Source organism: Odocoileus virginianus, chromosome 1 (assembly GCF_023699985.2).
Source record: "Odocoileus virginianus isolate 20LAN1187 ecotype Illinois chromosome 1, Ovbor_1.2, whole genome shotgun sequence".
NCBI lineage: Eukaryota > Metazoa > Chordata > Mammalia > Artiodactyla > Cervidae > Odocoileus > Odocoileus virginianus.
Window position 1 is genome coordinate 64,646,973 of NC_069674.1, and position 15,355 is coordinate 64,662,327.

The following is a 15,355-nucleotide window of genomic DNA, read 5'->3' on the forward strand; positions in this document are numbered from 1 at the left end:
TGTGGCTGAATAGAGGACATACACCTGAATTTGTAGTATTATCTGCTCTAACACTTTTTTTCTCCTCGGTTTTCATTGTCTCCATATCAACTCCATGTTATTGTCTCCATATCAGATGTACCCACTTTGTTCCAAGTCAACAGCTGTGTGCCAGCTAAGTCCATAAACTCTATTAATATTTTTGTCTTTTGGGGGTATTTCTTCTTCCTTCTCTTATTTCTTTTTTCTTTTTTTTTTTTTTTTTAGTAAAAGTTGTTATTTAGAGTTTATTCAAACATTTTGGAAGAGTGACATACACTTATGGTACTTTGTATCTCTCAGTTCAGTTCAGTCACTCAGTCACGTTCGACTCTTTGTGACCCCATGGACTGCAGCACACCAGGTTTCCCTGTCCATCACCAACTCCTAGAACTTGCTCAAACTCATGTCCATTGAGTCAGCGATGCCATGCAACGATCTCATCCTCTGTCATCCCCTTCTCCTCCTGCCTTTAATCTTTCCCAGCATCAGGGTCTTTTCAAATGAGTCAGTTCTTCGCATTAGGTAGTCAAAGTATTGGAGTTTCAGCTTCAGCATCAGTCCTTCCAGTGAACACCCAGGACTGATTTCCTTTAGGATGGACTGGTTGGATCTCCTTGCAGTCCGAGGGACTCTCAAGAGTCTTCTCCAACACCATAGTTCAAAAACATCAATTCTTCGGTTCTCAGCTTTCTTTATAGTCCAACTCTCACATCCATACATGACCACTGGAAAAACCATATCCTTGATTAGATGGATCTTTGTTGACAAAGTAATGTCTCTGCTTTTTAATATGCTATCTAGGTTGGTCATAACTTTCCTTCCAAGGAGTAAGTGTCTTTTAATTTCATGGCTGCAATCACCATCTGCAGTGATTTTGTATCCCCCCAAAATAAAATTAGCTACTGTTTTCACTACACCTTTGGAAAGTGACCCTGCCTCATATTTCAAAAGCTGATTTGTGACAAAGGCTGTTGGGCAGTTACACTGCGGTTGAAGTACATTGGTCCATCTGGCTCAGTCTGTGACCTTGGATTTGAACTCTGTGCATCCCTCCTGTGTGCAAACCGCACATCCATTTCATGATTATAACTCAGCTATGTACTTGATAAGTATAAAATTTCTTCCCTTGTGATTTAGCTCTTGGTATTTGGAATGCTTACTGGGTCTATTGTGGTGCTGTGGGTACCACAGCATCTGCCCTCGCTGCTGATTCCTTCCTTCAGGTTCCAGTAGTACAAGTCCCATCCACTAAAAAAAATTCTCCAGCTTTGTTTTCCCACTCAGATTGCTACCCCATTCTTTTTTTTTATTAAAAAATTTTTTTTATCATTGCTAATGTTTCTCTGCTCTCCTTGTTTCTCCACTTCTTCTCCTTTCCTTTACATCCCAGCTCCCTGACTATGGTTTTTGTGTTTACCATGTTATTAAAATGATGTTGACCGTGGTCACCAGAGGTCTCTTAATATCAAATATAATGACATCTTCCTACCATGACTTCAGGGTTGACCACTTCTTCCCACCTTGAAACCGTTTCTTTGGTTCATGTACCACCTCTCTTCCTGGTTTTCTCATCTCATCCTTCCTTTGAAAGACAGAGTCCACCTCCATATTTCGCTTCTTACCCTGATGTGAATCACTGCATGACATGGAAGGGAGGCAAGTACTGTGTGTGAGTAAAGAGTGGAAAGAGTGTGAGCAGATAGATGGATGGTATAGGTTTTGGCAGGATAGATAGTAAGCTTCTCAGGAAAGCCAGTGTCCATGCACAGTGCCCATGATTGCCAAATCTGCCCTCCTATCTCAGATGTGTGAGCTTCCTTTGGAGTAACTTAGAACACCTCTAATAAAGGTAGATGGATAGTAATGAGAATTTGTTGCATCCAACTCTTTTGCAACCCTATGGATTGTAACCCAGCAGGCTTCTCTGTCCATGGGATTTCCCAGGCAAGAATACCGGAGTGAATTGCCATTTCCTTCCCCAGGGGATATTCTCAAACCAGGGATTGAACTCAAGTCTCCAACTTTAGCAGGCAGGTTCTCTACCATTAAGCTACTAGGGAAAGCCAGTAATGAGAATAGCTGTTGATAAAATTCAGAATCTTTATGTAGTTCTTTCCTGTGAAACTTCTCATCTCTGTACAGTATAAAAAGGAAGATGAAGGGTAACATTTAGGAATATATTTTATCCACTTGGAAAGAAGAAGCTTTTTATTAACAGAAAGTAATGGCAAAACCTTAAAAATAATTAGGTTATGGATGCATAGTATTTAAAGAAAAAACAACATTTATTTAATACCAACCATTTTTAATATTTTTAAATTCCTGTTCTACCAGAAGATACAGAATTTCATTCTATCCCAATTTTCCAAAGACTTTTATTTGAAAGTGACATTTGAGGATATTTGTTCCATACTGCTACATTTAAAAACAAAATTCAAATAATAAGTTTTTCTAATGTTAAATCACAGGAAAATCCACCTGACTTTTAATCTTGTTTTTGGTTTTACAGTTAAATTGTGTAAAATCCACTACAGTTTCAAAGAGATAAAGATCAAGTCATGAAGGAAAAAATTAAGTATTTATTTTTCATCTTGTTCCAAGCACAGTAATGTGTATTCCTAAGAGTTTTATTTTACTTATTCACCTCTCACATTCATTGATTTTTAGAATCTCAGAACCTTTCTTTAACATATATAATGTGGACTTGTCGTGAAGTCAACTCCTTGAAAATTGGTGTATGGTGGAGCATTGAATTCACCCAAATATCTGCCTGAGATAGTGTTGGAAGTGTTGGAAGCTCCCCACGAGGTTTTTGTCTCTGGTCACTTGGGTTAATCTCCGTGGAGTACTTGTGTGAATAAAACTATGTTAAGGGAAATAGAGAATTCAAATATTTGCACATGCAACTTACTGGCCCCACTTTTTATTCTTTTGCAGAGAATGGGACAGAGAACTGGCTTCAAAGAAAAATCCCAAACTCATTAATGCCCTTCGGCGATGCTTTTTCTGGAGATTTATGTTCTATGGAATCATATTATATTTAGGGGTAAGGCTTTTATTTGTAAACTCACTGTGGGTAAAATAATTACATTCATTTTTAAGGTGGTAAAAGGACTAGGGTAACCTGGTACACAGGAAAAAGGACTAATCTAACTCCAAATACAAAGAAACCACTAAAACTTTAGTGGAGACAAGTGAAAAGTGCTTTGGAACTAAGAGATTCTGGAACACAGGTGGTGGATTATAATTTAAAATTGGTTAGGTAGAATAAATTTCTTAAAAAAACATCCTTGTTATCGCAAATCACATTATCGTACTGGAATATGAGATTGCTGGCGATTTTATTTTCCTGTATTCTACAGAAGAAGGTCAGGAGACAGTATCAGGAGAATTAGGTAAAATTCAGCTAATTTCATACATGAGTGTTTGTAATATTTTGAAATCATATCTGCATGCTGAATTGTTTTAAATGGCAAAAATTAAAAATATGCAGTGAGGTACTCTTGCAGTATGTTTTCTCAGTCTTCTATGTCACCTTCATTGTGAAGAGATCTCCATGTGTGAGGACTCCAGGCTTTATGGTGCTCAAGTGCAGTCTATGATGTTCCCTAGCTGCTGTCAAATGTGACTAATCTATTACTTTTTACCTCACCAGAGCATCATTTTGTATCCTTGATTGTAACCTGTAAAAGTGATGGCAAGTTGAAAACTTACTGTACAGTATTTACTTTGGGAGGTTGGGTACCAACTGGATGGATTTGTGTTGTAATTATATTGGTCTTCATGCCTCTGGGAGTGAGGAGTGCAATAGTGCTCCCCAAGAACTGTCCAGCAAGTTACATTGCTTTAAGAACTTGTGCTTATTACATACCAAATAAGTACGTTTCCACATTTGTTTTGACCAGGATGATTACATGTTTTATAATGCTCTTGATGACCTTCTGGAAGACATTCTTCTGGTTTTTGAAATTATCCGTTTATCTATTTATCTCTATGGAAATGTGTAATAGTTTGGGGGTGATGCTATTTTATTTGTAAATATGAATAAGGTAGCTGAGGAATTAATTATCTTTTAAGATATTTTTGAGGTGATTTTTCTTAATGAGAGCACCCAGACTTTGGGAAACAGTTTTATCTATTTAAAACAATATGTTGTGTTGTTTGCCTTGCTGACTACAAACTCTGACTTTGAATCAGAGTATTAAAAGTACAGTTCTCTCTGACCATATCATACAGTGGTCATCCTTGGATCAAAGTGAATACAGACAATTGTTATGCCATAACTAAGGCCGTGGTGAAACTCATTTTTCTTCATGTTCTTCATCACATGCTGCTTCCATTGACTGACGTAAACACAACTGAGTAGAAGCTGGGAGAAGGCTGAATTATTAAGTCCTTTTTATGCTCTGCCTGATTTGTGAGATAGTTTGTTCCTCTAGATTCCACCAGGATAGAAGTTTCATGTGAACAAAAGCACTTGTCTAAACATGAGAATTTAGATGATGCATGAACATATTTATAAAATTTATATTTGGTCTGATATACACAGATCAAAATATAGTTTAATATTTATTGAGTATCTTTGTTATTCCAGGTTAAGCATTAAGCCCTTTATAAAGATTATTTTGTTTAATTCTCCTAGTAATGCTATGGAGCAGTAATTAGTGTCTCTAACATATGGAAAAGAAAATTGAGATGCAGGAAAATAAGTCACTTTTCCAAAGTTACGCACATAGCAAATTTGGTTATAGCCAGATCTCTTTGGTTCCAAAGCCTGTGACCCTTCCATTAGATTGTATTATAATTGCTCTGTAATTATATAATGATTGTATATCAGTACTCAATAGAATGGTGGCTGTAGTAATCAGTCTTGGGTCTGCTGATCTACTCTGCATCTTCTCAGGAGATACAGGTTAAAAGTTTGAAGGTTGAGGATTCTTCTAGGGTCACCTCAGGGACAAATCTGAAGAAAATTCAGATTTTGGTGGCAGGACAGGGGAACCAACTGGAATTTTTCCGCTTAAAGGAATTGTGTGAAATCCATCCAAGAGCCAGAAGTGCTAAGGGTCAAAGATATAGAAAAAATTAAGTGGTAGAAGAATGAAGTGAATGTGGAGAAAGACTAGCTTATTCTTAAATGTCTCAAGCCTAAAAATATCCCAGAAAAAGGAATCTTAAAACCTTTCTAGGTGTATTAATTAACTGCCCAGAGGTGGGAGTGAGGAGTGACGGATGCTCCTGAGCTAAGCTGGTCCCGAAGCCCTTGATCTGGAACTGACAGCATGTTTAAAGGGCAAAGTTGATTTCTATCAGCTCAACTTCCTCTGATAACCAGCAGAATATGGGTGAGGAAAAGGACTGATGGGGAAAGTAATTGACATGTGTATGGTGGGAAGGCAGGGAGAGAATATTTATTGGCACGGCTGTGGGTTTCTCAGCCTTGTCACAGAGTAAAGGCTTCATAGCCTCACTGTGCAGTTTTAAGCAGTGAAAATGTTGAAAACTGTTAAGTCTCTAAGAATTTATATGGTGGTCATTAAGACAAGTGTAGCTTCTCAGGGCATCTGATCTCTCTACTCCGTTCTTTTTATCTGTTACAGGAAGAAAAGGAGGAGAGAAAATTTCACTATTCTAAGACCTCTCTCCTTTTAAACAACTTATACCAAATGCCTTGGTATTTATTGTATTCTTTATGGGCATTTCTTCTTTCCTCTGTGTGTGTCCTTCTGGGTAATTTTTGTTTTATTAAATGAGCAGGGATTCTCGAACCTGTCATAACACTACTCTTGGTAAAAGATGGAGATACTTTCAAGATGTCCTGTGTCTTCTTAGTCCCTCTAAACCAGGATAACTGTGGTGTAAAGAAGGTTTGATTGGTTTCAAGACTAATGGAAAAAGTACTATAAAATTTGCTGTTGACTGTGAAAGGTTAAGAAAAGAAGGAAATGCCATCACGAAAGAGTTTGTCTGGCTGCAATAATGATGTAATTTTAGGTCATATTAGCTATGGCCTCTCCTCATTAACTATGTACTTGTTTTTTCTTTTTCTTTTCTGCATTTGACTCAGCAGCCAGATACAAAATTGCCTTTAACATTTAAGACTCTGAGCATAGATGAGAAACTGACTGTTGAAAAATTAACTATGTGAGTCAATTAAGGACAGTTAAGTGGGAGTCAAGGGAAGGAAGTTCTATAAACAGATTACCTAGAGAATGTGGTTATCATGATCCTTTATTATGATGAGAAATTCACAAGTGTGCGCTCAAATATGTTTTTGACTCCTAGGCAGCTCTGGGCATATTTCCATCATCAAATTGAGGTACACATCAGTAAAACTAGGGTCATACTACTTTTATTATCTAAATTTCTTAAGCCCAGAAGTTTAAGGGCATAAAGGTGTTTTGGGATTTTTGCTGCTAGAGCTCTCAAGTCCTACAGTCTGTCTTACAAAAGAAGATCCTTTGTCCCTTATGTTTTAACAAAGACATTGGGTAGGTGTTTGAGTTCAGGCGTACTGCTAATGAAGAGAGTGTTTGGGGAAATTCTACGCATGAGGAGTCTTTGGTTTGGACGCTTTGACTTATGTCCCTTTTCATGTTGCTGTTGTTCAGTCACTAAGTCATGTCTGACTCTTTGCATCCCCATGGACTGCAGCACACCAGGCTTCCCTGTCCTTCACTATCTCCCTGAGTTTGCTCAAACTAATGTCCATTGAGTTGGTGATGCTATCTAACCATCTCATCCTCTTCCACCCTCTTCTCCTTTTGCCTTCAATCTTCCCCAGCATCAGGGTTTTTCCACTGTGTCAGCTCTTTGCATCAGGTGGCCAAAGCACTGGAACTTCAGCATCAGTCCTTCCAATGAATATTCAGGGTTGATTTCCTTTAGAATTGACTGGTTTGATCTCCTTGCAGTCCAAGGAACTCTGAAAAGTCTTCTCCAGCACCACAGTACAAAAGCATAAGTTCTTTAGTGCTAAACCTTCTTTATGATTCAACTTTCATAGCTATACATGACCACCATATGGAAAAACCATAGCTTTGATTATACAGACCTTTATTGACAAGGTGATATCTCTGCTTTTTAATACATTGTCTAGGTTTGTCATGCCTTTCCTTTCAAGGAGCAAGTTGGCGATAGTCACCATCTGCAGTGATTCTGGGACCCAAGAAACTAAAATATGTCACTGCTTCCACGTTTTCCCCTTCTATTTGCCCTGAAGTGATGGGACCAGTTGCCATGATCTTAGGTTTTGAATGTTGAGTTTCTAGCCAGCTTTTTGACTCTTCTCTTTCACTCTCATCACAAGGCTCTTTATTTCCTCTTCACTTTCTGCCATTAGAGTGATATTATCTGCATATCTGAGATTGATATTTCTCCCAAAAATCTTGACTACAGCTTGTGATTCATCCAGCCTGGCATTTCACATGATGTACTCTGTATGTAAATTAAATAAGCAAGATGACAATATACAGCCTTGATGTACTGCTTTCCCAGTTTGAAACCAGTCTGTTGTTCCATGTCTGGTTCTAGTTGTTGCTTCTTGACCTGCATACAGGTAAGGTGGTCTAGTACTTCCATCTCTTTAAGAATTTTCCAGAGTTTGTTGTCCTTGTAAGGCTTTCAGTTCAGTCGCTCAGTCGTGTCTGACTCTTTGTGACTCCATGAATCGCAGCACACCAGGCCTCCCTGTCCATCACCAATCCTGGAGTCTACTCAAACTCATGTCCATTGAGTCGGTGATGCCATCCAACTATCTCATCTTCTGTCGTCCCCTTCTCCTCGTGCCCTCAATCTTTCCCAGAATCAGGGTCTTTTGAAATGAGTCAGCTCTTCGCATCAGGTGGCCAAAGTATTGGAGTTTCAGCTTCAGCATCAGACCTTCCACTGAACATTCAGGACTGATCTCCTCTAGGATGGACTGGTTGGATCTCCTTGCAGTCCAAGGGACTTTCAAGAGACTTCTCCAACACCACAGTTCAAAAGCATCAATTTTTCGGTACTCAGCTTTCTCCACAGTCCAACTCTCACATCCATATGTGACCACTGGAAAAACCATAGTCTTGACTAGATGGACCTTTGTTGGCAAAATAATGTCTCTGCTTTTTAATATGCTATCTAGGTTGGTCATAACTTTCCTTCCATGGAGTAAGTGTCTTTTAATTTCATGACTGAAATCACTATCTGCAGTGATTTTGGAGCCCCCCAAAATAAAGTCTGACACTGTTTCCACTGTCTCCCCATCTATTTCCCATGAAGTGATGGGACCAGATGCCATGATCTTAGTCAAGGCTTTAGTGTAGTCAATAAAGCAGAAGTAGATATTTTTCTGGAATTCCCTTTCTTTCTCTATGATCCAGTGAATGTTTGCAATTTGATCTCTGGTTGCTCTGCCTTTTCTAAACCCAGCTTGTACATCTGAAACTTCTTGGTTCCCATACTGCTATAGCCTGGCTTGAAGAGTTTTGAGCTTAACCTTTACTAGCATGTCCCTTTTACCTAAGGTCAGCTGAAAGTGAAAGTGAAAAAGAAAGTGAAGTTGCTCAGTCGTGTCCAGCTCTTTGTGACCCCATGGACTGTAGCTTACCATTGCTCCTCTGTCCATGGGACTTTCCAGGCAAGAGTACTGGAGTGGGTTGCCATTTTCTTCTCCAGAGGCTCGAACCTGGGTCTCCCACATTGTAGGCAGATGATAAAGGTTGGCTACCTCCAGCAAATCTAGATGCCTGTCATGGAGGACTCTTTTCGCCTTCCTCTCCCATCCCCTTCTATCTCATTTCTTCTCTAACCCTATTGGGGTCTTGAAAGCTATACTGCCTACACTCACCCTGTATCCTGAATATTTCCATCTTCTACTAGAACCCCCATTCCTAAGACATGGCTACACTTACTTGTGCAACCCATAGTGTACTATCCAGTTCCTGTGACAAGGTTTGGAAAATCATATGGTTTAGATTTCTTTGAAACAGGTAAGTTTTACTTTAGTGTAACCAGTCCAACCCTGCATAAAGTGGTTTATTTGGTCTGAGATGGACTCTGGAATAAAATTCCCCCAGTGATTCTGATTGAGGTAGACTGGCATGAGCATTTTCAATGAATGCATCTGACTTTCTTTAGAATCTAAGGTGAGGATATGGGGTGAGGGGTGGTACCTTTGGAACTTTTTAGTTGAATTTTTTTAAATGATGATATCAAAAAATTTTAAACATAGGAATAATTATTAGCTCCCTTAATGACAGAAGGGCAATGTTTCTCAAGCTTTTATACACATACTAGGCAGCAGCTCCTCCCACTTGCCTAAAATATAGATTCTAACTCAGAAGTTTCTGAGTTGAACCTAAGATTCTGCATCTCTAAAAGAAAGGGCTTCCTGATGGCTCAGACGGTAAAGCTGCCTGCCTGCAGTGGGGGAAACCCAGGTTCAATCCCTGGGTCAGAGAGATCCCCTGGAGAAGGAAATGGCAACCCACTCCAGTACTCTTGCCTGGAAAATTCCATGGACTGAGGCGCGTGGTAGGCTACAGTCCATGGGGTTGCAAAGAGTCAGACACGATTAAGCGACTTCACTTCACAAGAAAGTAACACGATAATATAAATCAACTATATGCCAATAAAATTAAAAAAAACATTAAGCTCTTTTCCTAGCACTATGCTTTGAGTAGCAGGGACTTGCAGGGTCATAGAAGAAGAGAAAGGCTAGTTAGAAGTTATAGTTGTGAGAAAAGAACTGGGTGGACTTATCATGGCCAAGGAGTCCCTGAATGAAAGGGACAGGAATCCCACTGAGGTTAAATGTGGCTCGGGGTTTATTTCAAAGTCCCAGTGTTAACTATTAACTTTCTGTGTCTTGCTCTGGCACTGTCTCTCAAGACTTTGCTGGAGCGTAGATGACCGTGTGCGTGGAGAGGGCAAAGGTATAGCTAGGAGGGGCACTCAAGATCACATGCAGAGATGGTGCAGCTCTTCCTGCTAAAAACAACGTTATGTGGGTTGGTTAGGCTTTTACAGCACTATGGAACACAAAGTTACTGCACGAGCATTTAGCATTACATGTGCTTTTAAAAGCGAATTCAGGAATCCAACATCGTGTCTCATAGGATATTGTCTCTGGGGCAAAATGCATCTGTTCTCACATGTGAAATTTTAGAATAAAGTTGATTTATAAATTAGGAATTGTCTGTGATCATGTGTTGTACTTACAGCTTAAACTGCATATTTATTGTTGTTTAGTTACTAAGTCATGCCCAACTCTTTGGGGACCAGTGGCCCAGTTTCCTCATTCTTGTTGTGAGCTTGGGGCCTCTTTACTTCTTCTAGTTAACCAGTATCCAGTGGTGACTCATGAGTGTGATGTGGTGATGGTGTACACTTTCTATGATTCCTTCTAACTTTTGAATTATGTGTCTCTGATATGGGGCCTAGAAAAATGGTATTTATTTTAAATTGCAGTGATATTACCATAATTTGATTCGGTAGTTTGATGTTGAACAAATCACAGTGCTTGTACTGATGATCAACTTGGAGAAAACCAGGTCATGTTATAAAAGTTTTCATTTTGATTTAAGGTTATAAATAAGAGTTGAGGCTCTGTTACCAAACTGGTTTGAATCCTAGTTTTAACCACTTGCTAGCTGTCTGACACTGGACAAGTTATTTAAACTGTTTGTCTCAGGTTTTTTTTATTGTAAATGGAGACAATAATAGCTCTTACTTCATAGATAAATTGTGAAAATTAAAGTTAAGCATGTAGAGTAGATCTTGGTACAAAGAAAGTGCTTCATAAGTGTTACCTATTACTGTATCATTGAATATAGTCTATACCGACCTTCACAAATACTCCTATTATTTGCATTTACTTATTTTTCTATACTCTAGAAGCAAGTCTTAGAGTACCCATTTCATATTTCTAGAGCATAGAAAAATACCTAGAATCTAACTATTACTTCAGAAATTAAAATTAATATTTTAACATATCTTCTAGTATTCTGTTTTCTGAATTAAGCCTACTCTTGCTGCTATATCAGCAAGTCCAGGAACATGTTCTTATAAAACATGAAGAACATAGCTTATATTTCTAGTAAAGACATTGCTAGTAATAGTTATTAAATCAATAAACACCCAAAGGAAAATACCAAAAGCGAACCATTTTCAATTAGGCATTGAATCTAAAAACATGATTCAGGGTAGACAGATATTATGATGATACTTTTGAATTCTGTTCTCTGTGTGATGTACATACATTTTTGCGAAAACTGTATAGTTGGGACAATGGGTAGGTTTTATTTTCTATGTCAAATATGTAAAATTTTTGTTTAGCAATTAGCATAAAGTCAAAAATTTCCATCAGACTTTATCAAGATAAATAATTTGACACTTTTGTTTACTCTCTCAAATCTTAAGCCTTTCCTTTGGTATATAAGCCAATACTGTTTATATTTTATGGTAAATTCTGGGTGTGTGTTTACACTTCCATTTTTTGTATGTGTGTTTTCTTTTTATCATTTATTTACTATCATAAGTTATATACCACTTTCTAAAATTTATTATTTTTGAGTGTTTTTATGATTAAGAAAATGGTCAGATAATTATTGATAAACCTGACGCTTATCTTTCCAACTTTTTCCCATGAGAATATATATACTTAACGAAGGGATGTGAATCATTACTTTAAATAATGTATTATAAATTTACTTCTCTTAATGCATTGTGAATGCCTTTTCATATCATTAGATACTTTTCTACCTAATCATTTTAATGCTTAATGACTCATGTGACTGTACCATAATTTATTTATCAGTTCCTCATCATTGTATATTTAGATTGCCTCCAGTTTTTCACTGTTACAAATAATCTTTCAATGCACATCTCTTTAAAAGCTAAATGTTAGTAGATTTTCCAATTGCACTCCAGGAAAGATGTATTAATTTAATTTCCTTATTCTAAAGTATGAAAATTCAATCCTAACAATAGGTATTATAATTTTTAAAATGTTTCCAAATTGTTAAGAGTAAAAGAGTGTATTATCATTTTTATTTGAATTATTTTTGTCTCCTAGTGAGTTTAAACAGTTTTTATGGACAGATGAGCATGGCAGGTTATAGGCCATGGGGTCTCAAAGAGTCAGACACAACTGTAATGACTTAACATGCATGCACGTGTATTAAGTATATATACATGTTTTTGAGGGGTGTAAATTGCCTTTTAATATTCTTTGTCTATTTTTATTTTGGTGTGTTTTTTTAGTGTACACTATAGAAAACAATGTAACCTTAGAGGTTTTTCAACTGATTCCTCCTGTATTAGAATCAACTATGCTTTGGATTTGCAGTTATAATTTTTAAAGTAATCTTGGGATTAATTATTTAATATAATTGCAAGCATGAACCAAGTTTTCTATTTTCACCAGAACTTTCTTTCTTGGTTTAACTATCCAGTGGACATTTGTATCTCTAGAAGCATCTGATGCTGTCCTGGGTGTGCAGATAGAACAAAATGGCTAAAGGATTCAGGCTCAAGTACAGTGCATTTAAGCTGAGGTCTGGAGGATCCCAGGAGAGACCAGATGTATTTCCCAGGAGGTATTTTCAGGCTTCCTAATGTTTTCCTCGGAGGCTAATCTGTATATATTCCCAGCAGGAAGGTAGTCACTTGTGCCGCTCTCTAACTTGACCCCCTCTACCCAGATGGACTTCTGAACTCACTCTATTCAGACCTGCATCCCTCTGAGTAGAAGACACACATAGCGATGTCAGGATGTGTGCCAGTCAGTTGTCCGGGGCCTCCTCAGCCTCTGTTGTGGGATTCCCTGGACTCAGGTCATATAATCTGAGATATTAGCTCTGGAGGGGATCTTTAAGATAAGCTTGCTGCACCACTTAGTTTATGAGTGAGGAAGCTGTCAAGAGGAGGGGAGTGACTAAGGTGACAGAGTGCAGGTGACATGCTGGGATAAGAACTTGGATTTCATGACTCTCACTTCAGTGTTTATTGCCTTGTCATGCTGACTTAAAGATTGGTATCAGGCTTCTTCCATTATCTAAGTGAACTCTTAATTTCATCTTAATTTGTGTCTGATTAAAAATAAAATATTTTATTAAATATTAAATAAATTTGCATTCTACCTCATTACATTCAAGCCTCAGTCAGCTTGCACTATTTTATATGGTGGCAAATTGGGACTTTTCTTGTGTAATGAAAATAGTCTGGTAACAGGGTTCACACAGCTTTCACAAACTAAGAATAGAGGACTGTTTCTCCCAGTCATTACAGGATGGTTTTTTAAAGGACTGCACACATAGATTAAGCCTAGGTATCAGTTACCATTGTTTTCCCTTCCAAATAATAAAATCAGGTGATGTCTGTAAGTGCTTTCATTATAAATATTAGAGAACATGCTGCTTAAAACAGAGCATGGAAAACTATAGGAGGAGGGGTCTGGAGTGCTGATTTTGTCCTTGAATGTTGATGGTTCCGTGTTGCAGTGAGATTTATGTTTTGCTGTTGGCAGATGGTCCAATTATTACAATTTTCTCTACCAAAAATTTTCTGCATTTCTTTTCTTTTTTCTGTGAACATGTACCCTCTCAGAGTAATGCTACCAATGTCATTGTGGAATAGCCATTGTTGTTCAAAGGATGAATATGTTCTCTTTTTGTTTGAGGCAAGGTGACAGCTAATTAATTCAGTCATGCAACCTGCAGAATAGGTATCTGAATCAGATTAACATAGTCTTATTTATTTTGTTATAAGTCGCAGCTGAATTCCAATTCTGCAAATAGTTCTGTTGTGAGATGACAGGTTATGGAAAAAATATAATGGTGATACAGTGGCAGGGACTTTAGTTCAGATTACTCATAGGAGAAAACTTGCGTAAACCCATATATTTCTAACTCTCTGTGTACAGCTCAATTACTAAAATATTTCTCTTTTCCCTCAGAATGTTCTTTTTTAGCATTCCATAGATAAGAGTCACTCCTTAGAAATATGCATTGTGGTTTTTATCAGCGGTTCTATACTCTATAATAGTATCTATTAGTCCTGGAAAAAGGAGGAAGGTGATTATGCTAATTATGATATAAGCAGCTGGATTCATGGAAAGTTGTCACACATCATAGTCTTCTGGCTAAAGTCTTATAATGAAAAAGAAATGACATTTAATCTGGTATGTCTGGTAATGCTCCCAACTTATTCTCTGCTTCATGGCCACACCCAGTATATCCAACATGGGTGGCACATATGAATTCAGTCCTCTTGACTGCAATCAAGAGAGCATTTTAACCAAATGCAAACTCAATATTAATGGAAAAATAAATCAGTATAGATGTGGCATTGAGGTTTGTCTATGAAGAACATAGACATAGAAAAATTCTAGGATGAAATACTGATATAAAATTAAGTTTGAGGATGAAATAGTGACACTATAAGCATACTATGAAAATTATATTTGTATTGTGGATATATTCATACATGTAGTTTCAAGTCTAAGGTTCATGTTGGCTGTAAGTTTTCATAGTTTAAGGAATTATTTTGAAATGAATGATCTATTCTAGAGAAAGTTTGGCATGAACCTATAGAACTTAATAAAAACAGTCAGGGCAGCACTTGCACAGATTTACTAGTTTGGGAATGGGAACAGCCCATCTTCCCCAGCGTAGGGCAGTGGGGCAATTACCCTGATTTATTTGCAGGATGTCATGTAAACAGCGCTTGGAATAAATGATGTAGATATACAAGTATCATTGGGGCTACATGTCAGAAACACAACTGTGTTTAAAAAGTTAAAGTTGCAAGAAGCACAGTATGAGCTATTTACATAAAGTTTACATCCTCAAAAACAATTCTATATATTTTAAAAATGAATATACATGTAACAAAAGTACAAAGCATGCATAAAGTGGTACATGCCAACAAGTGGTGATTTCTGCACTTAGAATAAATGAGGTAGATATACAAGTGTCATTGGGGCTACATGTCAGAAACACAACTGTGTTCAAAAAGTTAAAAGAAAGTTGCAAGAAGCACAATATGATACTATTTACATAGAGCTTACATCCTCAAAAACAATTCTACATATTGTAAAAATGAATATACATGTAACAAAAGTACAAAGCATGCATAAAGTGGTACATGCCAGCAAGCGGTGATTTCTGCACTTACTTGCCTTTTAGAAAGAAGGTACTCTTCTGTGTGCATGTGTGCTCAGTTGCTAAGTCGTGTCTCTCTTGCGACCCCATGGACTGCAGCCCACCAGGCTCCTCTGTCCGTGGGATTTCCCAGACAAGAATACTGGAGTGGGGTGCACTTCCTTCTCCAGGGGATCTTCTCGACGTCTCTT

The 15,355-nt window shown here is 37.7% G+C and overlaps 1 protein-coding gene across 1 annotated transcript in view; it reads left to right on the forward strand.

Annotated features, from left to right (window-relative positions):
* The window catches only part of CFTR (CF transmembrane conductance regulator), a 183,942-nt gene that overhangs the window by 21,165 nt on the left and 147,422 nt on the right, over nt 1-15,355 (forward strand). Inside the window, exon 4 of the mRNA XM_070476808.1 lies at nt 2,959-3,067. Coding sequence (XP_070332909.1) covers nt 2,959-3,067 — 109 coding nt within the window. The remainder of the gene's footprint in view (nt 1-2,958; nt 3,068-15,355) is intronic.